The following is a 23,439-nucleotide window of genomic DNA, read 5'->3' on the forward strand; positions in this document are numbered from 1 at the left end:
TGCTGCGGAGGCTGGGTTACATCCCGCTGAATTTTGCATGTCTCAGTTTGAGCTAGTCACTAAAAGCTAAAAGCCTCTTGTATAACCATGGGAGACAGAGGTACACCTTAAGATAAGTGTCAGAATCACCCTTGAGAGCTGCCACTCTTCCCAGCAACTGTAAAGAGTCAAGGGTGACCAGCTCGGCTTTAGACTTCTGTCGGTTCCTTGGCTATGTTCAGGCCAAAAGCCCTCTGCTAACCCTGGTCTCTCTAATTCCTTCAATGTTTCCATAAATTATATATATAAAGCGAGGTTATGGGTAATTCAGTTGAACTTCAAAGATATTCTTGCACTTGCGTAAAAAGTAACCTGGGTGAAAGGCTTTGCTTTCCTCTTCGAGAGCTTTGGAGACCCCTCTGATTTGTACTCTTACGTTGTAGGGGGGCAACATCCCAAGATTTCGTTATGGTGTGGAGAGCTCCCCTTGCATCGTACAGAGCTAGAGAGGCAGCTTTAATGTTTAGGTCCATATACTATAACAAATAACATTAAACAAGGCAGATGAGATGTCAGTGCATGACTTAAACCTTGGTCTAAGCAAGGGGTGGCAAGTTCAACAGTGAAAAAGCAAACTTTACCCTGGGAACTTCTGGGGAGGTTGAGGATTATTTTCTCCTGTTGGTTTTGTGGCTTTCCCTGTACTGCACCCTTGGCAACAGGGCTTCGATGAAAGGAAATCACCCGAGAGCTTTGACTGTCAAGTGATTTATATCAAGTTTAGATGGCTAAAGTCCAGATTTGTGTGAATGTGAGCATATGTGAGGGAAACCCAAAGGTTGAGGTTAAATATATGAATTCTACAGATGCCTTCTCTCTAGACCTTTGTAAATGTGTACATTAGAGAGAGGATTATCCAAGGACAACAGCGGATTTGGGAACAGAGACCCATGGGTCCACCACATGCTCAGTGTGACCCCAGCCAAGACACTTCTCTTTATGTCTCAGTTTTCCAGTTGGCAAGAGCTGGATAATATTGAGCCACCATATGCAGGGGGTGATTTAAAAACTTGTAAGATGTCACAGTAAATATAACAACCAGCAGGGCTCAAAATCCAGAAGCAGAGGCCCTCTTTGTTAAGAGGGTGTCCTAATTACTGGACTTAGCTGTCAGGAGCAGCATGTGTGGTAGGTTGCTGGCTCTTTCTGAGGCTGTTTGGTCTGTGTCTGTCTTAGAGTGATTTTGTATGTAATCATTGATTGTTTTGCTCTTTTGGGGAGATAGGTTCATTTGCCTTCGCTCCTTTCTAATGAAGGTCGAAAAGATATAACTAGAGCTGAGAAGGAAGAGGATAAAAGAGGGAAATCAGAAGAAGAGGCTCTTGTAACCAAAAGAGGGGAGCCAGTCAGGATCAAGATCTTTGAAGGAGGGTAAGTGTCTCATTTTAATTCTCTTTCTGTGTCACAGTTATATAGGAGATACTGATAACAATGACGGCAAGTCAGTGAAGGCGCCACGTGGAGGTGAGCAGAAGGCCAGATATAGTTGGATTTCAGCTTACTTTCTATAGCCACTGCAGAAACCTGCCCCTTGAGATCAGTAGATACTCTGGACTGCATTGATTTTCTTTTTTTGAGTTGTCTTTAAGTTAGCAAGCACCTTGATCTATTTTCTGAGTGGGTGGTTGAGCGAAGATGGATGAAGAGCACAATTACATCTGTAGCTCTCTCTGATGTGACAGAGGTGTACTCCATAGCTTCTAAATCTTTCCAGAGCCTTCTCCTGAAAATGATGTTCCTAATGGTTGTTACCATTATAAGGAGGATCTGGGGAGATCTTTTCTGATACCTGGGGTCTGGGTGGGGGAGAAAAGAAGGATTATATTTATGTGATTTTAATCCCACCCAACCAGAAGTAGCTCAAACCAGAATGGATGCAAGATCTAAATTTGATGTATATCTTAATTCTTGGCTCCAGGTAATTCAGAGTACTCTTCAGTAATTGAGCACTGGTCTAATACTACTGTTTATCTTTTCAAAAATAAAAAATCAGCTAGTAAATAGCGTGTCTGTGGGATACAATTAAAGATCATCCTTCCTGTGTGTTGCAGAGGGGGCCAAAGAGATGTAAGAAATCCCTAGCAGGATTCATCAGTTCTGCTCTTGCCTTTGGGTGGTCTTGTTTTTTGCCTCAGAAAAAGGCTTTAATTAGTCAGTGGTTGTGGTTTTCTGCTGTACCAGTTGAAGTTTGCTTTATTTTAAAATATTTCATTAGCAGATGATCAAACTAGCGAAGCAAAAGAGTAAAATAGTGCTTTGGGAAAGGAAAACCTGCTTGCTTGTTCAGGAGAACTCACCTCTCGCCCAGACGCAGGCACTACGCGCCCAGCGCGGGTGTGGATACATGTCGGCAGTGAGTGGTGAATGCAAAGAGCTAAAGTGGTGGCAATCTGTAATGATTATGACCTGAGATGATTTTGGGAGGGAGACAGGCAATGGCAAGAAAGCAACAGGCTGAGAAATACGATCGGTTCAGTACGTTGCCATCACCCTTCTGTAGCAGATAGGAGCCATGGGACTGAGTGCCAGGTTTTATTGCCTTAAAGCCCAGGAGAAGCCTCCGTTCCCCTCAACGGCGTTGTCCTGGAGCTGCGGCCGTTTCACGGGGGCTCCTGGACTCCTTCCTAGACGTGATTAAAGAGGCTCTGCATTAATGTGAATGAAAATCACCCTGCCCCTCGTAGAGCAGCTCTGCGGAGGTTTTTTGGGGAGAGATGCGGGGGTGCTCGGTGCTGGCTGCTCCATGACTGCCCCCACCGAGACGAGCCGCGTCTCCGCGTCCCTGCGCTCACGCGGGGTGGCTGTCTGCATCCCCGAGCCCAGCACAACGGATGCAGAGTCACATTTTCTAAACGACAGACACAAAATAAAGCAACTTTTCCAACATGTTCTGTGTAAGCCAGAATCAGGGAACGTATTAGTCATCCTGAACGTATGCTGTGTTTTATTTTAAAGTTCCTGTAGCACTGACTTAAGGCAGCCATCCTTCTGGATGTCAGACAGAATATAGTAGCTGTTTAATGCCAAGCACAGGCACTAATGTAACGCACCAGGTCATGGAAGTAGATTTTATATCTAAATTACATGGCATATGCACTGCTAAGAGGTCCGGCAGGACAGGCTGTTCTCCCGAGGTGCTTGGGGCATACCTGGTGGCCCATGCCTGGTTCCCGCAAGGCTTCTGGTGTTGAATTGTTCAGCCTCAGCAGCCTGTGTCTGTGAGGATATTTTCTTGCAGTGAAGGAAGTGCAAGTGCTTTGTGCAAGATACTAAACGGATCAGACCCCTTTCCTGGCCATCTCTTGAAAACGTTTTTCAAAAAGTGCATTCTCAAGAAGTTATTTCACTGTCTCTTCCCCCCCCAAAAAAAATTTCCTCCTTGTCTCATTCTTCTCCTTGTTTATTGGTTTCACATGGTCTGCTTCTGGCTAGATGCATCCTTCCAGTGGGATGCAGTTGTTTTCAAGTCTTTTGGAGCCATCTCATACTTTTTTGCCTCAACCAAGGAGGGAGATTATAAAGAAATTCAAGTGTTCCCACAAAAGGTGAACTTGCTGCAGCTCTTTTAGCTCCTTCTTCCCCTCAGTTTTTATTTCTTTAGAGCTCTTGCCTTTCTCACTGCCATTTTCAACACTTGCTTTTCCCTCTGTACAGTCTTCTGGCTTCCCCAGACCCATGCCTACCTTTCCTCCATTGCTACATCACTCACAGCACTGCCAGGACCAGCTCTGCTACTTTCCCTGCTGCTGTCCGACCTGCTGGCTAGAGTCATACTTCTTGGCTTTCAGAGAAGACTAGTAAAGACAGATTTTGTACTTTCATTATACCCACTGCCCATCGTCACGAACCGGTGGACCCTCCAGAGGTTCTCAGAGCCATGTGGAGCAGCTTGGCTTTCCTTGCAAAGTCTCTCTCATTTGAAGATATCTCCTCCCTAGCTATGAAAGTGGATGCTTGCTTTGGGTTTACTTACTGGGAAGTGCTTTGGAAACAGCAGCTTGTGGAGTCCTTGAGCCTTCAGGTACATTCACACCTGGGTTTAGTATCAAGGTTCAGTAATACCAATGACAGGGTGTGCTCGGGCTCAGTTTCTTCCCTCATCAACCTCTCCATGAAGGATGTTGGTCAGCACTTGTGGTGCCATCTCATGTTGTGGAGTAGCAGCCGCTGGGGCTGTCAAGAGGACCTGGGGGGTGGAGGTGTTCAGCTCCTGTTGAGTTACCCAGTCATTTCGGCATCTGCCTCCCTTGGCCTCCTGTGAAGAACAGGACCTGTAGCCCCTTTGTGTTGTGTCTCTGGTTTCTTGGGGACCGCAGGAGGGACGTGTGTGGTTCTGTCTTGACTTTTCCACAGTTAACTGTAGATGGGATCCAGATTTTTCTGTTGGGCCTCTGTTTAAAGAACAAATTCCTCTTAGAGAGCAAGTCTTAAGATCACTCCATATGTAATTTTGGCAGTGGCTTTAGCAAGTGCTAAAATTTCTTAAGACTGGATATATCTCCATTGCAACCAGTGTTCACCCCCCGCCCCCTGAGCACACCCCATGCACTTGACTGCAAAGGAGGTCGGAGTCTAACATCCCACGCACAGGCTGGATGCTGCATAGTCTCGTTAGGTTGTGTCTGGGAGAACCATGCTATTAAGCAGCCAGGTCAAAGTTTGTACTCCTGAAGGAGCTAATAAAAATACCCATTGGACTTGTCCTGAGGGATATTGTAGTGGTTTTGAGCAGTGAAAATGATCTTTGAAGGTCAAGCTGGCCCGCACTGCTTCAGCAGAAGTGCCGTGATTCCTCAGGGGCTCTGTGCCACCTTCATCAAACCACTCTGGTACTTTGGAGACACTGGGCCCATTCTGAAATCTTACATCATGAAACTGTAGATTGGTATCGACCTGATTTGAGACTGAGGTCTGTGATGGTATCATGGTCTTGTCAGGGAGATGTTGCTTGTTTACTGTGCATTAGCATTACCGTGATGAAATCTGATAGTAGCAGGGTAGTTACAGTCAATATATGGTCTTCTATTTCACAGCCAAACTCTTCGTGCTTATATGGGGCTCATCAGTTGGCTTATTGCACTAGTTGATGGCAACTAGTAAGGAAAGCAATGCCAAGATATAGAAGGTTAAAGACCACTAGCCTTAACTGACATTCCCAAACCAGTGTCACATAAAACGAATACTATGTCAAAAGGAAGGCTCTCTTTGGAAAAGTGTTCAGAAAAAAAAAGATGGCTGCAACCTTATAGTTGCAGACCGATGTATTCCTGCATTCACACCTTAAAAAATATCCCCTCTTCACACCATCCCATTTGTACAATCCACGCATGAGCAAGAAGAACCCATGGTGATGTAATGGAGCGTATCTTTTGACTTTAAGAGCTCGCAGTGCTGTTGTGACCCAGGCTGGTCTAGTCATCGGTTTAGTCTGACTCCGGTATGAATCCGAGTCCTTCACTCTGTCCTCACCAATAAGTAACAGAAAGTTGCAGGTTCACCAGCCACGGGGTCTTCTGAACCGGGGTCATGAACGCCCACCTTAAATCCCTGCTCCCTTGAGCCTGGGCGAAGCCCCTTCCGTCCGGTACAGTACAAATAACTGGGGGCTGTACGAGGCTGGACCATTGCATTCCCTAGAGAGCCCCGGGGCCGGAGGGGTAGAGGCTGCTGCATTGCACTGCCCGGGCCTCCAAGCTGCAGGGCTGCTTGTGGGGTTTTAGGCAGGCAGGAAGAAGATGGAGCCGTACATCTGCCTCCCTTAGCCCATCTAGCGGGAGAAGGAAGGTTGAAGGAAAAACGGAGAAGCCTTGGGACTGTTTTATCAGACTTGAACATGGCTGCTAATTAGTGGATGCGTAAGGGAAAAAACCAACCCATTAGCTGTGTGTGAACCTCCCTTCTCCCAGCTCCCTTCCTAGTTCTCGCTGTTGTGGACTCAGGGGGGTCTGTGGTTGGCTTCTCCGGGGTGATCTCACTCCGTTTCTATGACCGGCCACAGAACCTCCAGCTCCCACCGCCCGATGACACACACCTAATGGAAAATCCCTGGCACAGCAATATGAGAGTTTTATTACCCTAGAGAAAGCCTCTCTGTTAAACAAGCAAAGTTTCTCAGCGTGTAACTCCAAACCCCTGCATCAGTCCTGGTTCGTTCAGGGGATTTCCTTTGCTGCTTAGATGAGTTCTAAGAATTCACCATGTTTATTTTGAAAGGAGTCCTTTATCCCAAAGACGCTAGCTTGAGCACGCACGTGAGCAGCAAAGGAGGAATCTGAGCAAGCTGATGTCTGTAGCCCATTGAGCTGCGGTGTGAATTAATGGCTGATGCTCCTTCACTTACCTGCAAACCTGCTTGAATCCTGGAGGTGAACTCACTTCACAGCCCCAGGGCCGTGCGTCAAACGGCTGTACGTCTCCGCGACGCAGGGCTGCTGTTAAATAGTACTATTCTACTCCATACTCTGTTCCAAGTTATAAGCAAAGATTTCCTGTAATTTTCATTTTTAAGTGAAAGGGGTTTTCCTGAGACTGGCCACTTTGCATGGAACAGAGAAATCGGTGTTAAAACTTTCCTGCTCGGGCTAGTGGTGCCAGGCTGACCACTTGGCGTTAATTTGAGCATCTTGTGGGGTTTGGTTGCTGGATTTTCCCCCGTCTTCAGAAGTGCTGAACAGGCGTTGCTGTGCTCCATTTAGGCAGCCCTGTGGCTGCACAGCCCTTCTGAAAATCTGGTTCTGCGTGTGTCAAGCTACTCTCTGAAACACGATTTTAAATTCTCAAGCATGAGCTTGTGCACAGGTGTTTATCCCGCTTCTGTAAAGGACTTTAAAGAAAAAAAGTGTTTCTTATATGTGGAATTTTTTGTTTATTTTTCAGATAGGACTTTACAACAAACGGTGAGGAGAGCTTCCGTGCCACTGGCTTTGAGACTAGCAGGGACAGCCCTATTGCCTAGGCAGATCTGAAAATGATGAACCAGCTTGTGTCGGGGGTGCTGGGAAAGGGAAGAGCATACCCTGATTTTGTTAGTGCTCCTCTGAAAAAAGACACGTCACATAAAATGCTGGCAGCTCTCCAGGAATCCCCACCAAAGTAACCGGTCTCCATTTTCTTCGACGAGGCTGGCTTTCGGGGGGCTCGTACCCACAGGGTATCAGCCCGAAAGGTCACGATGCTCACGCTCGCCGGGGTCTGTCCTCACGGGTACTGGGGGCTGCGCCCAGGCACCGCGCTCCATACGGGCAGACGGACGAGCCTCATTTCTCAGGCCCATTAAAAGAACATAAGGTCTCTTTTGAGCACCATACGTTTACACTCTCTTTTTTTTTTTCATAGCACGAGCAAAGCACATTTTCTGCTTAAAAAGCTAACAATCCAAAGGAGACAAGACACAGGGTGACAATTTAAGGAAGGACAGATTTGTGAATTTTACTGATGCTGACAAGATGAAAGGAAAAATTGTTTGAAGAGACAGGTTTGCAAGCAGTGAGAAAGGCAGCTTGAAAGATATGTTCAGGAATAGCAGCAGAGAAAAATAGCAGCTAGAGAAAAAATATTTTCAAAATGAAAGGAATATATGCTTTTTGCTTTGAAAATCCTTGCGTTCTTACTTTAAAATATCTTTAAAAGCTAATATGAAGAAAAGGTCCTATTCAACTTGAAGCAAATGCTTTTCCCTCCCATAATATGTCTTCAAGAAAAATTGGATGGGTGGTTGTTTTTTTTCTTTTTGATTTTCGGTTTAATTTAAAAAAAAAAATTTCCCCTCATAATTCATGGAGTAGCTAAACCGAAAAATCAGTTGTTTTCAGTGCTTTGTTCGGGAGATCTTTTCCTGGATCAGCAAGGTAAATGGCAGGAAACAGCGTGCGGAAAGGAGGAAAGCGAGAAGTTTGCAGGTGGAGTCAGTGCAGAGAGCAGCAAAGCAAGGTGGAAATTGCTTGACTCTGACTCTGGACACCTCAGCCTGTCTGCTCGTTGCAAGCTGCTGTAGATGTGTTAGATAAGAGCCGGTGTGTCTGGGAGAGCCAGCAGATTTCCTCTCGGAGGGAGCGTGTGGGACGGCTCTGTAACAGCGCCAGTTCCCGAACCTGCCACTCAGCAGATGGTGCTGCGTGCCAAGAGCTCTTGTGTAAGTAACCTTGTATAATGTAGAAGTAACCTTGGGTTATTAACTTTAAAACAGCTTATTAATTTCTGTTGGGAGAAGCTTCTGGTTGTATAACCACTACTGAAGCTTCATGCAAGATCCCAAACGCTGGATCTTTGGGACAGAGCTCAGGGCTTGAAGCACTTGCTTTTAGGACAGTACGTGCAACCTGTGAGTTGATATCTTCCCTGAACATTTCTCAAGGGTCTGTGCAATGTGAATCAGCATCGCACACATTCGATTTACTCTTTGCTACCTCCTTTGGTTTCCCCTTATGGATGCAGGTACAAAAAACCCCGTTAAATCCTGTGTATGTTTTGGTCAACTAAGCACGGACCCACTCTCAGTTATCGTACAGCTGGATGAAAAAATATTTGCAAGCGCATGGACCCCTGTGCTGTTCGTGCTTGGGGTGCGGTGATGACCGGCCACCCTTGCACCACCTCCACCTTGTGTCCAAAATGCAGGATGTCCCCATGTGCCTACAGCTTGGAGCACTAAAGATGCCTTTGCTTTAATACCAGCTGTGTTTGTGCTGAGCAGTTCCTGAACACGCTGTTCACTGGCCTCCTGAACATATCCCGGAGACAGCGAGTGGTGGTGGTTAGAGCAGAGAAGTGCAACTTGGGGATGGTGGACTTGTGACTCACCGTGACTCTTGGATAAGTCATTCTCCTCTCTACACTTCAATTTCCTCGTTGTGAGAGGGGACACACAAACTCACCTACTGCTAAGCTTGATTATATTAAGTCTTTAAAATGTCTTAATATTCCTCAATGGGAATCGTTAATGGTTCCTGTCCTGAATATCTTGTCACTTCACTTGACAAATTCGGTTCATTCTGCAGCTTATTCCCATTTTCCCAGGAAATTTGACAAACACAGAAGGATTTAGTCTAGACTGTTGTCCGGTTTTCTTTATTATTTTTCCTAAATTATTTTTGCCTGTAGAGCCAACCCGCTTTCTTGACACGTCCTGCTGGCAGGCGCTCATAATGCAGCTTGATGCTAATTTCCCATAGCCAGTTATTAAAACCTGTTATTTCCAGTTTCCTCTCTGACCTTGTGTGGGATGCTCAGCTTTCTGCAGGGGTTTATTTCCTCCTAAGTAAAGATTCCTGTAAGCATCCAGCTAGCCAGCCCATGGGCTTCCCCAGTGTGACATGGTTACAGTGGGGCAGAGGCTGAGTGTGGTCCTTGGGTGGATGATGGTGCTCTTCCTGAGCCCAGCATTCCCAGTAGGGTTTTCCCAGCTTCTTATTCCACTCACCGTGAGTTTTGTTTTCTCTTTGTTACACAAAGATAAGAATTCCTGTTTGCTTTCATCTCAAATCATTAAAAATACAGACTTAATAAACAGTATCAAGCAAGAAAATGTCTTTGATGCCTTGCACAGGTGCCTGGGGTACCTGGCTAGGGCAAACCTGCCTTGCTGGCTTTGTGCCGTATCTTATTTGGGGAGTGAAGAGTGCTCCTGCTGCCAGGCTTGTCAGTCTCCTGTTGTAGCACTAAATGAATTAAAGATCTACTAATAATTGCATTTGTTCTAGCAATTACTTTGCTTATAAGACCTTGTATATCCTAGGATCTGTCCAGGTAGATAAAGAGAAGCAGCCCCTGTTCTGCAGGCTCTAAGACCAACAAGCACGTGGGTGGGACAGAGCACAATTTTCCTTCCTTCTTCAGTGGAAAGATGAGTTTAGGTCTCTTCAAGCAAAGATGCAGAAAGGGAGCACTGCCTCACTTTTGGGGTATCTCTTCCGTGCCCTATCAGAGACTTCTGACCCTGGGAGATCACCTTGCCTCTCCCTGTCTCAGTCATCCCTTTGCAAAAATGGGGGCAAAGTCGAAGATGGTGGTAGTGGGTGTTTTGTTTTTAGACCTCATGTCTCTCCTTGGGGCTGGTTAGACCATTCCACAAGTCTGTAGTGTTGCCTCTGTCCTAGACCTATGTGCAACTTCATCTCATTTCTGGGACTGGGGTTTGCTCATGAAATCTTACGTGCACTACTCGGGAGTCAGTCTCTACAGCGAGGGCACAAAGTGTATGGGGTCTGAGGGGGAGAGAAGATAAACATGGGGAAGATGACTCTATCATCCCAGGCCGGGAGAGTCTGAGGATGTCAGCTGTGTGCTGGCGCACATGTTATACCACAAAGGTACAAAATAGACAAACAGCATTTGGGGCAAAAGGTGCCAGTGGGTGTTATAGGTCCAGGGCTGTTGGCAGACCAGAGCTGTGCATGAGAGATGGGAGAAAACGTGACATCTAGGAGCAGATGAAGGGACACACAAGAGCGTTTCACAGGGCCTTGATCATACAGGTAAGGGGAAGCCAGTGGAAAGGAAGAGTGTGATTTGATCAGACAGGCAATTCTGGCAGCCGAATGGGGATGGAGAGAGGTAGAAATTGGTTAGAAGGTAAAAGATTGCAATTATCCAAGCAGAAGAGGGTCAGGCTGGAAGATCTGAGCTCTCACAACAAAGAGGGAGGGTTTGGGATGGAGAGAAAAATGGTACAAGTTGGTGCCAGCAAAGAAGTGAAGAGAAAGAGAGGATGAGGGTCAGAGATTACCTCAGGATAGGGAAAATGGCATACTCGTAGGAATGCGTGCATGCAGGTACCACATTAACAGCACTTGTGTGTGTGGCTGCATTGCCAAGGTTGTATATGCCCTCAGTTTCATAAGAGTAAGCATTTTTTTGCAGCTTAATAAAAGGCAATACTTTCCTTTGTCAGGGGTTTGAAAATGATAATGTAAAAAAATCTGTGTGAAGTCCTGAAGTGATTCTGTGATCACCTGGGTTGTCCTTCTGCATCTCGGATTCACAGGCATGACACAATGTCTTATTCTGAGCCGCTGTTTGATATGGGCCAAATGTCTGGAATAATAAGCTTTCCATGTTAGCAGACTATTTATGAGCTTGTGGCAAACATCAGGATTATAGGGTTTTCACTTTATTGATTCAGTGACACAATCTCTACAATTAATTCAGTGGAAAATTTGAGAAGGCAAACGTTTTTACCAGGTTTACTTAGGATTAGCCAGTTCTTAACATCTGCATATCTAGGCAGCCTGTCCTATACAGAAATGTAATTTATGGAAGCCCTTTAATAGATTCCAAGTACTGTGCAATCAATTAGAAACCTGATGTTCAAATAGACAGACCCAGACCTAACTGCCTGTTACTCAATCCATATTCCACTAAGTAAATGGCAGGAAGATGACTCTGAGAACGTAATTCTGAACTGGCTTTTTTGGGACTTCCTTTTCTGTCCCTTTCTAATGATGAAAACATGACTGTTGAGGAGATAGGTCTCTTCTCAAGGTAGATGTTATTCTGATTCCTGTTTGGTGGTTTGGTGTTGTTTTTTTTTAATCTTTACAAATGTAGTAGTTGATTTCCAATTCTCTTTAGTATCAGCTACCAGAGAATCCCAGTGATGACAGATGGGATGTGAAAATTCTTGGGAACATTCTGCATGATGGAAATAATAGAGGTCTGAGAGTAAAGTGTGCCTAAATGGTACTTTCAAAAAATGGCATGCATTTAAGAGCATGAATCCTATGAAATCTGCCTACTGACTAGGTGTTTCACTTAAAGAGGGACCATGTTCCTGAGACTTGGGAATTAAGCACTCCCCGCTCCAAGCTGGATTCCAAATTTTACTTTTGCAAAAGTTTTACTGTTTTGTGTAATTTGGAAGTGAGCATACAAGTCACACTGATGGTAAGAATGCTTGTAAGAACGGAGTAAAGCCTGTTACATCCTTAAGTAGTGGGAATGTGAGAGCCAGACTCTACATTTAAGAAAGATTTTCCAATTCTTCCTGGTTTGTTGCTGGAAGGAGAGCAGCTTAGCTTTTGTGCTTTGTCCTGATATAGCCCATGATGTAACTGGATCTTTGATGCTTATGAATATCATCGTTCATCTGCGCAGCTGAGGGAGGTGCAATGCCGTGGAAGGAAGGTGAGATCATTCCTCCTCATGGGACGCTGCTGGGCTTGCTCAAGGGGGGAGAGGTTTGAGAGGCTGTGGGACGTGGCAGGAGCAGATGGAAAGACGACCAGCGGGACCGGAGGGAATGGGCAGAATCTGCCGCTGCTCAGAAAGCCAGCAAGTTGCTGGAGGCAAGGATCCAACTGCAAGGATGTGGTGGGCAGGGCTGCATATAAACTTGTTCTGATTTTTTTTTTTTTTAATATTCCATCTTCACAAGTTGCTTTTTGCTATTTAAAGGTTATGCTTCCAAGTTTTTTTTATGATAAAGCCTGTTTACTTACTTTTTAGTTTTGGTCTTCTTTTGAGGAGGAGCTCACTGGGGACGTGGTGCAGGCAGATGCATCTCAAACCTGTAGCCAATCTGAGTCCCATGATCTCTGGATCATGAAGTGCTATAAGGTGGCCGTCAGCCCAGCTCTGTTTCTCCAGGATGGAGGAGTGGGGAAAAGCTGTGATTACTCACTGCAAGCGTTTAAAGTAATTTCCCTGTCCTGAAGGACCTGCTGCTGCTCAGACAGTTACACAGAATCAATGGAGTGAAAAGGGAGGGTGAGATGTGGTGTCCCTCTTCAGAACCATGTGAGAAATTCATGCGTATGTGTTGAAAAATATGAATCCAGACTGACTGTAACTCCATGCTTCTTGGTGTGTAGAACCTCAGACAAAAGGCAACGTGACCTAATAAGATATTTTTGCTGCTCTGTTTTGCTGCTTGTGCTGGTGTAGAGATAAGACTGAAGAATTACAAGATTTTTATAAATTGGAAGCAGTGGTGTTCCATGGGGAGATTACAGGCAGGGTCTTGGCTAAGTCTCCTGATGATGTTCACCTGGCATCTGTGCACGGTGCTTCGGTTTCTTGGAAGTTCATGTGTTTCTGAATGCTTAGGTGCTCTTGTTTCTCAACTTTATTCAGGACTTGGTATGTCAAACATGGGGGTATAATCAGATGCATGTAGACAAGTTTTTATAAGCCTTTCTGTTTGTTGGGTGCTTTGGCTTCTTGTAGACCCCAGACATGATTGAACTGGTTTGTGTAACTCTTGGTTGGGTTAGCAGCACAGTGGCGGTGCTTTCAAAAAGCAAATATTTCTTGCAGATGTTTTAGATCAGCAGTTAAACCAGTGGTTTTCAATGTTTGTGAATTTCTTGCCATTCTTATTTAAACAAATATTTGATGGCAGAATTATGTGGTTTTCAAGGTTGCAAGGGGCTGAGCACTTACGCCGCTCTTCTGAGATTCAACTGTATGTATTGCAGTCCCCTTACAAAACCAAAGAGCGTGGGGTTATCTGCAAAGCATTGGTCTGAAGTGTGGCAGAGCAGCCCGTTGCCTGCAAGCTGATTTTGGTAAAAGAAGAACCTTTCCCAAACGTGAACTGAGCAAAGACCTTCATTACTAAAACTACAGCCCTCTGCTCGGCAGCAGAGCTGCTGTGGGGTGAGAAACCTGGAGGCTGCAAGGTAATTGGAGTTGGTCACTGGGGAGGGATGCTGTACTGCACGAGGTCCCTGCATCAGGTGTCACGGGGGTCGAGTGCCGCTAGAGAAATGCGGTACATAAAAGAGAGCCTTGGGGAGTTTAGGCTAAAGACTGATTAGTATTTCTCAAGAATTCAAAAAGGCCAAGCGATGTTTGGCGTGTGCTTACTCAGGCGGTGTGCAATGTAGGGAGGAAGTAGTTTTTTGCATGGCTCTGTTGTTGCCTTGGTTTGTGGATATTTTTCTTCTTTCCCAAAATGGTATAATGTTGAGAGCTGCAGTGAGATCTGCCGTGGATGTGGGAACGTAGGGTCACAGTGCAAATAAAGGACAATCAGCCTACTTACCCAGGTTGTGAATGGCTTTGAGTTTTAGAGCTGAAACATGCTAGTTTTGCTGCAAGGTGTCATTAATAACAGTAATTTATTATGAATTCAGCTCTTCATGTGTTGAATCTTGAGTTAAATGTGTTGAACTGAAAGATGAGCTCACCACTCAAAGAAGGGCTTAATCTTCCAAGGTGCTGAGTAACGGGCAGAGCTCGTTAGTCATTAAGAACTGTGGGTATTTGTGCCTGTTGAAATTGGACTTTTATGTGGATGTCACTGTATGAGTTTAATAAGCTCATTTGCAGCATCCAAGAGAGAAAACTGTGGCCTTACTGCACGGTTGCACCATTAACGCTGATGGTAAATTAAGAAAGTGCTAATACGTTGCAAAGGGTACTTGCAGGTGGCAGCAGCCTGCAAAGATAGAATAGCTCTGGGAGATGCCAGCCCTTTCTGTGAACGCTTGCCGTCTGCAGCTCAGCGTTTCCAGCAGAGGAAGCCCTGGCGAGTTGTGACCTGCACCGCCGGGCCCGCGCGTCGCTGTTGTGCAGCTGCTCTCCAGGGCCCCTCGGCGTAAAGCATGCTTGGGTCTCTCTGCTGAAGCTTAGGGAGTTTTTTATTTCTTGCAGTGAAGAGCAGAGAGTGAAAACAGCTTCTAACTCTGCCTCCCCCTCCTTCAGAAGGGGACCTCACGGTCCTCCTTTTCCTGCACAGCCCAGAAATGCCGGAGCGCAGAGGACGTGTCAGCAGTAACGGCAGCCAGTTATTTTTGCACAGACAGTCTCTGCGGCCTTCCTGCTGTCTCTTAAGAAGTGTGAGTCGTGTCACCAGAACCGCCGAAGCCTCCAGCAGCCGAGGTCACATCTGGAGCAGTGGGTTCGTGAACTGTGCCTGGGATCAGATGGCTTCGAGTTCCTCTGCAGATGGCCCCGTCGAGGGAACTCCCGGCTGGATGGTGATCCCACGAGCGCTGGTGGTTGTTGGCAGCCTCCTACTGCTCGATGTTTATCTAAGAGAGGGGAAGACGAGTGGTTTTGAGGAGGAGTCGCCTCAGATTCTCGCAGGGTTTAGTGTCGCCTCGTCTTCAGACAGCAGCACGTCTTCCAGCAGAGTCTTAGCTGGAAGCAAGCCCACACGTCCTGTGTGAAGATGTGTACGTGAGAGACCCCCAGAAGCTTGTGTGTCCCTCCCTGGCTTGAGAAAAGTGCCACAATCGTAAGATAAGCAAGGCTGGCTGGTTTTGTAACTTTCTGGAGACAAAAATGAATATATTTTGGTCTCAGCAAAACTCAGCATGATATAATGGTACATTTGACAGACTCTCTTGCGCACATGCAAAATATATAGAGAAAGAGTTCTGGGCAGGGATTTATGTGATGTTGCAATCTTTTTTTTTTTTTTTTTTAAAAGGGAAATATCCTGAAAAGTCAGTGCAGAAAGGGGTTTTCTGAAATACATGAAGAATGGTCTTTACTCCCCGACTCCCTGGGGTGTAACACCCTCTCAGTAGGTTGGGTCTCGTCTATAATAAACCATGTGCTGTTTTGCTCATCGAGATCCACTTCCAGGTGGCAGCTTGTCTCGAAGGAGGGACTGGGGATCTCTTCCCTGTTCCTTGGAGGTTATTCTGACTCCCTGCACCTCAGCCTTTCAGCGGGTGGGCAGCAGCTTCTCCAGTGGCAGGAGAAGGCTTTGAGCTGCTTGCCCTTGTTGTCATGTAACTGATCCCCCTGTGGAAGGGCAGCACGGGTGATGCAGCCTGACTTTTTTCTTCTCTGATGAACATGTGCGAAAATAGCAGCTGTAAATAGGATGATGCCACCAGAGTATTCAGGCCTATGAAGTATTCCTGTCTGCATCCCTAATGTGGCCTGGGTGGGCAGCCTGGAGACGACTGAGGTGAAAGGAGGGGAATCCTGCCCTAAGTAAGCATCAGCTGAAGTTTAACCTGGAAAAAACATGCTGTGCTGCAAGTTCTCCATCCTCAGCACCTTTGCACGATGCACTCCACCGCAGCACCTTCCCACTGTTATCTGGGGGAGCTCTGTGCAGGGCTTTTCCCTGGTACATTCAGTCTGTGTTGGCATTTTACCAACTCTCCATATGCAGCTCTCGAATGCAACCTTTCCCGTCTGTATGTAGAAGAGATGCTCTTCTGACTCTTCTGCTATGTCCTATTCTGCATGCGAACAGTGGCAATCTGGGTCTGCCTCAGGTGGTGGTGTTGGGCTGATGGCTGGACTTGATGATCTTAAAGGTCTTTTCCAACCTTAACGATTCTGTGATTGTGAAGATGGAAGGAGAAAGTAATTTCCCTAGTGCTTTGTCCACATAATGCTCTTTGCATCCTCTCTCGCTGCCTGCTCACTCGCTGTCACATTGGACACAAGCTGGTGTCACTAACAAGACTCTCCACAGCTCAGCACCACCCTGCCTGTTGTCTCTTTTTGGTTACAAAAATGTCATCTCCTGCCTCTGAATGGTGACAACGCTCTCCACTCCCCACGTATTAAATTTTCAAACCTTCCTTCCCTGCTGGAAAGAGCTCTCCGAAAACACCTGCCAACCTTTTTTTCCCCTTCTTCAACTCACCTCTACTCTGAGATGCCTAGAGAAATGCTGACAACATTTAGGCTGCTGTGGCAGGACATCCCAGCACATCACACTGTCCGGTGCTGTCCTGTTGCTTTCCCATACTATCCACCCATGTCCATCTGCTGTGTCTTCATATATCCTTGGGGCAGGAGCTCTATAGGGTACAAAGCAGTTTTTTATTCTGTGTGCAGTGCTTCTGTAGTGGACTTGCAGGCACCATGTTTAAGGCAAATAATAGGGTTCTTGTCTTGGAAAATTTTCCTGTTTTATGTGTGCAACTTACTGGACCTGCAGCACTGGGGAGCAAAGTCCGTGTGTGCGGGAGGGGGGCTGGCGGGGCTGAAGAAGACTCGTTCTGACCCGTGAAGGGGAGCTGCTGAGAGCAGCCGGTCCGCAGCGCCGAGACACAATCCGTGGGAGCTCGGCTGCAATTACCAGCTTCTTCGTCTTACGAGCTACCAGAAAACTGCTGTGCGGTGGCAGCTTTCAGCCACTACTGCTGTGGGCTGAACGGTGACCTGGAGACTAAAAGTGAAAGCCCTTCAGTGTCATCAGCAGACCTCGGGGTTCTCAGGGGACTTTTTTTTAATAGGTTTTTCATCCTGTTTAAACACTCTCCCCTCCCCCGAACCTTACGATCTTCCGCCATTTGTACACACAAACACTGGCACGTTTTCTCTCTGTGTTATCTCAGCGAGATTTCCATGGGAAACTTTCCAAGGAGGGATTATTTCACAGTCCCTTTCAACCCACAGGGGAGGTGGCCGGACCCACAGCATTTTCCATCAGTGACTTGGGAGCCGGTCTCCTCCTCCCACCAGCTCCGCATTCTTTGGAGAGAAATCGTGCTGCCGGTGTGCCTCCGTGCCGGCGACCGAGGGACCGCGTCCCTGCCTTACTCGTTTCCCAGCTGATTTGCTGCTTGTGTCTCTGATCTCACCCACGAGCGTGGCGTAACCTCTGGGAACAGACGGACCGGCGCGGTCCCGCGGCCCTTGCAGGAGTGCGGGGGGGTGATTTCCATCTTTGAGACGTGGGGGCTCGCCGCTGGAGTGGGGAGACCTGCCTCAGCCCCTTGTGCCGAATGACGAGAACCGCTGTGCTGCGGGGGCTTACAAAAACATTTGCGTGTCATAGGTCTGTTATCTGAAGTTGTAAAACTGTGTCTGTAGAAATGGTTTCTGAAACTAGCAGGATGTCAGCGAGACTATCCATGGCTGAAAGATATTTAGGGACTTCTAAATAAATTACCTAGGGCATACACAGATACTGCTTAAGCTACAGAAGAGCATGCTCTTGGCATAATCATGTTTTTATTATTATTATAATCTTTATACACTAAAACTTCTGCACAGCAGTTATCTACTGCACCAGCTAAAACCAGATGCCTAAGAGTGAGGTGTTTTGGTTTGTTTTTTTTAAGATCAGTTGCAGAAGAATGACTGGGAAAATAGCATTATGGGTTTTCCAGATTTTTTCCTCAATAATTGTGGTATCTAATGTGCTTCGGTTCCAAGTTAAAAGATGAGGATTTTGAACTGCAGGTCCTGCAAGCACAACTTTGGCTCTGCTCACCTCCTCACACATCATCATGGGTAATGAAGGCTCTACCCCAGTTGCCCTTGTGCTGCCCTGTTTCCTTCAATTGCTTTGCATGTGTGATCGGAGCTGCCGAAATCATTGCGTTGATTATGTGCAAGAGGGAACAGGATCCAGCTCCCTCTCTCTGGGCTGTCTTGGGTTTTGCAGCAATAGCAGAAAAGGGAAATCGCAAACTTTTTTTGGTTGCTGAAGGCAGAAATTCAGACTCTGAAGATGCCCTGGGGACGACAGTGAGATGGGAAAGGGACACTTTCAGAGGCACTCCTCATCCTGTGGTGAGTGGCCCTGGAAAGCTGTGGGGCTGTTGAAACTTTGCCGAAGACTGCATGGCTGACAGAGGATGGTCCTTAGGGATGTGTGACTTTGTACAGGTGTGGGAGTATAGTCACCAAGCTCCACTCAGAGTGCCTGGGCTGGAGGAGCTAGCTGCCTCGCTGGCAAGAATTCAACCGCTTGGTCAACGGTTCATTTACGGCGCACGGACTGTTCATGCCGTCTGAAGGAAGCCTCTGCTCGACCCTTCCTACAGCCCAGGTCCAGGCCTTCACACTGACTTGAGGGCAGGTTGGATTGGGGCCCATATTTTAGCTGTAGAAACACTTAAAGAGCATCCTGGTGTTCATAGATTCAGCGGGACTGATGACTTGCTGCCTCTTGCCAGGTGTTTCACAACGCAGGTCCTTCCCACAGGTCAGTGATTCCTCATCGTTACTAGAGGCAAGTAGAGCTTAAAATCTTCTCATCCTGCTAGTCCAGATGAGTGCCTGAGGGTCAAGACACTTCACTCCAGCTCATCTGGAATCTCTTACCTGTCTAGAATTGGTCTGAAATTTGGTAGGACAAAACTTTCTTATGCAGTTCCTGATGTCTCTGCTGTCCAGTTGGACTGATGATATCTCAGGCCTCTTTGGGATTAGTCCTCATTTCCTTGCTTGGCCTTGACAGGAGACAGGAAGCACAGGAAATGAGAAATAATTGAATCAGTTCTTACAAATTGGTTTGTCTCGGATCCAGTTTGAAGGATGGGTAAAGGCCTGGGACAAGTCTGCGGCTCGTGTTTCCTTGAAGCATTTCACTATCTACCAGAATAATATACAGAATTTCATTAATAATTACAGCCCCTAGGTCCTATAGAGCAGAATGAGGGTTGACGTGATGGTCTACTTATAGGTGATAATCTGAGCCCAATCCGTTAGATCCTCCGGGATGTCGAGATGTCATAATAACCTAAGTGGCTTTGGGTATTTTGTCAGTGGTATTTATATCTGGAGATCAGAAATTCATCAGCCATCACCCAGTGGTGATAAGGGCAAGAACAGACCAGAAAGTGATACTTACTGAGTATTTTTGTTACTAGTCATTCTCAGGTTGTGTTTACTACGCTTTTGTATACAGTTTGGTTACCTTTGGGGATAAAAGGGACCAGGCAGCTGCACTTGCTTTTGTTTACTACGTTTCAATATAGCCAGAGGCTTTTTGGCTTCCATGCTATAGAAAACAATCTAGTCTATTATTATTTATTGTTATTACTTAAGAGCTTTCACTGAGGAGTTGGACCTCACTTAGGGAAGTTTCAGACTCGGTGGAACCAGTCTATTCCCCTTCGCCTTCCAGCAGCCAGCGGTCGGCAGAGCCAAGGTGCATAACTCAGAAGAGTCAGCTGGCAGGAAAGCCCCAGGATCCTGCTGACAAGGAGAGCTGCTCCGACATCTTGAGGTCAGCCGCAGGTTACCCCAGGGAGACACACATTGCAGGAAACCTCGAAGGACTCAGCTGATGATGGCAGTGCCATCCATAGTGCCTTCTCGCCCGAGTCTTTCTGAAGAGCTTGAGACTCCAAAGGGGACCATTTCTCCCACAAAAACACCCTGCTGTTTCCAACCAGCTCCCTGGCTTCTGCTGAAGCTTCACGTGGCATTGGCAGTAAGGTTTTCTGGGTTGTCTTGTGAAGACATTTGGAAATCAAGCATTTGTCTTGAAGAAGTTATTCCATAATGTGCAGGATATCGGGTTCACATCCAAGATTCTTTGAAATCAAGGCACTTCCTGTTGTTTCAAAGGATAACCAGGCCGCCGCTTGGATGGGGTTTGCGTTATTGTTAATGGCAGGCAGTCTTAGACGTTCAGTTTTTATTGTGCCAACAGTTTATGGATGGGTATTCATGTTGCTGGTGAAGAAGTGAATGAAATTCAATACTCCCTGCAGGACTCTTGCTGGAGCTGCTGGAAGCCTTCTACACTCAGAGGAGAAGTGTTTGGGTTTGTATTGCTAAGTATCAAAAGGATGGGGAAAAAAACAGTTCCTGAACAGCATCCCCCTCCCAAGCCCCTGTATACCTACACTGGGAGCTGAGCGCTGTAGCCTCTTCATACAATCTAGAGAGGGAGACTGTGTTCCCCAAGGAGAACTTCTCCAGTGTGTAACAGTGGAGGCGGAGGAACTTGAGAGGAAGTTTTCTTTCACTGTTCCTGTTGTTCTTACGGCTTCCTCCTGTGATGCTTCCCAAGTCTATCACTGACTGAGCAGTGGGAATGAAGATGTAGGAGGTCACTGCAAAAGCATCCTTGCCGAAGTCTTTCAGAAAGTCTTTCAGAAATAAGCTTACATGCAAGGAAGATGGGCTGAAGCCCCGTGAACAACAAGAGGAAAACAGACGTGACAAAGCAGACATCCATCAGTGAACGGGTTTAGTCCGAGGTATTTTTGTGGCTCATTTGTATAGAAGAATCGGTCCTTCTTACTCTGTCTGTGCACATCTCAATGACATGATTAGCATTACTAAAGTTGGCTCATACTAAAGGGAGTCTGGAAGCAACCAGTGATCCCTGTATTACATTTCAGCCTTCTCTGAGAGAAAGCATCTCCACTTCTTGAAGGGAGCTTCTGAAATTTGCTCGAGTGAGTCAGCTGCACCAGAAAATAAGTTTTCTTCATCTTGTGAAATACTTTACAACTTTTACTCAGCCAAGAATGCCTGAAAATTCTTTTTTCTCGCTTGGAGTATTCGGGGGATTTAAATAGGTGGCCTGGCCAAACGGCAAGGAAACACAAGGATTCTAGAAGACAGAACGTCCATTGCCATCAGCACCAAGGACTCTATTGACGCAAGGGGGCACTTGGCCAGTGGAAGTGTCTTCAAGTTGCTAATGCTATTGAAATACCAGGTTCTGTAGCATTGACTGCAGTGCATGTCTCATCCACTCTAATGAATGCACAGGCTCTCCATTGCCCATTTGAGTGATTAGAGATGTTCATAATAAAATACATTTATTGATGTTAAAAAATAATAAAAAATTGGAAATGTCACATCACATCTCTTCCAAAGCTTGTCAACATTAAACACTAAATCTAAAAGATCATCATCTAAGCTGTAGTCAGACCTGTAAGATTTATGGTTAAGTGGGCAAACTTATATGTAGTATATCCTAATTTCTAATTAATGGAATTTGCAACTTAAAGTGCCAATATATTTAATTTTATTTTATCCTAATAGGGCATGGAGTCAAGACACTTCAGTTATTACTGAGGCACTGTTACTACAGACACTCACTTATTACTGAGATCTTTGCCATTTGCTTGGTCTGTCGTGTTGCAGCCTGTAGCTCTCCAGTAACGTTGGCAAGCAGGTTATTTCTAATACGTGAAACAAGCTTAGGAACCATGAATTAACAGTGGATGTTGTTGATCTTGGTCTCGGTTTCTTTGCTGCTTCTTGTCACACTTAGTCATGCGTAAAGTGGTTTTCAAATGCACCATTCGGATCCGGCAGCACTGTACCCCCCTTGGTACTCCCACTGCAGAGGGGTAAATAATCACACAAGGAATGGGACACAAGGGACCTGGGCTCGGAGTGCCTTGCTCCAGAGCAGTAGCGGAGCAATGCAGTTAAATTTCCCTTGTGTGGTGTTCATCTTAATTACTGGTTTTCGTTATGTGCAGAAATTTGGCTTTTTTTAACACAACGGTGTTTTAGTCTAAAAACGTGCAGTATGGCTTTTGCGCTTTTTTTTTTAAAAAACAAAGAAACAACCAACCTCATTAGGTATCAGCTTTATAAGTCTCACCACAAAAGCAATTAGCATTCAGGCTGACCTTAAAATATGTTTCCTATGTCAAAGACCTTACAAAATTGGCTGCTACGCTACAGATTTTTCGTAAAAGCCAGTAGATGGCTCTTTTTTTCCTGCCTGCCAACCAGTAATTCCAGTGACCGTGGATGGGACAGCTCCATTTGTGGGTCAGTGATCTCTAAAAGCAGAGGAATTACTTGCAGAAGATTAAGCAATAATTGGATGAAACAATGTAAATGTAATTTTGGACAGAATACTAGAAAAAATTTCCAACCCAGCCTTCTGTTCAGTGTCAGTTGAGTTTGTTTCTCAAGGGAAATGATGAAATTCCACTTTTTAATAATTTAAAGCTAAGCTATGTAGCAATGGAGAGCATACAGGGGCAGCGGTGATTTTTTTCTGTACCTGTGCCTGTCCCTAAGACCCACGGATGTGTTCCTTTGAGGTGTAAGTTGTAAATGGGATATTTATTCATTTCTAATAGGCTGGAGAACACGAAGGCTTGTATCAGACGTGGTGACAGAAGAAAAAATGCTTTTCTGTAACATAGTCACTGGAGTCGATGGTTACTCACCTTGTCCCCTGGCAGGAATATTCAGGTTTTTTTCGCCTTGACTCATGTTAGGTAACCAGGGCCAGTCTGATCACAGCACTCCCCTGTGCTGCATCTTAATGACACGGCGTCCAGCAAAAACTAAACCTGGGTCAACAATGGAGCAAGCAGAGCACCACGAAGCCCTCAGAATGGACAGACACCACGCAGAGAGCTTGAGGAGGAGACAATCATGTCCAGGAGACAGGCGGCTTTAGGAAGAGATCCTAAAAAATTAAATCTTCTGGACCAGCCCATGCATCAGGCCTAGAGGTGTTCAGCATCCTCTGTGCATCCCAGTCGGACCAGGAGGGGGTTGAAAGCCAGAGAAAATTACAGAATCACACAGAATCATTAGGGTTGGAAATTCATCCACAAATGGGATAAACTTTGAGTCATAGGAAAGTGTTGCTCCAGGAAGCTGATTTTTTTGCCGGAATATGGCTATCGAGAGACTCCACTGACTTACATCACAGATCTACTTAATTCTGTAGTGTGCACATTTCAGCAGTTAATAAATGGACTAATTAGGGACTGAAGTATTGATAGTATCTACCCATGTAAGTAATAACCAGCT

At 46.0% G+C, this 23,439-nt stretch overlaps 1 protein-coding gene across 1 annotated transcript in view; it reads left to right on the forward strand.

Moving 5' to 3' along the window:
• HIVEP3 (human immunodeficiency virus type I enhancer binding protein 3) overlaps positions 1-1,410 on the forward strand; it is a gene marked incomplete at its 3' end in the record, with an annotated part of 9,512 nt that extends 8,102 nt beyond the window's left edge. Inside the window, exon 2 of the mRNA XM_010294806.1 lies at positions 1,265-1,410. Within this exon, the coding sequence (XP_010293108.1) occupies positions 1,265-1,410 (146 nt within the window). The remainder of the gene's footprint in view (positions 1-1,264) is intronic.
• Between the last annotated feature and the right edge of the window lie 22,029 nt (positions 1,411-23,439).

This window comes from Phaethon lepturus, unplaced genomic scaffold (assembly GCF_000687285.1).
Source record: "Phaethon lepturus isolate BGI_N335 unplaced genomic scaffold, ASM68728v1 scaffold12189, whole genome shotgun sequence".
In the NCBI taxonomy this organism is placed as follows: Eukaryota; Metazoa; Chordata; class Aves; order Phaethontiformes; family Phaethontidae; genus Phaethon; species Phaethon lepturus.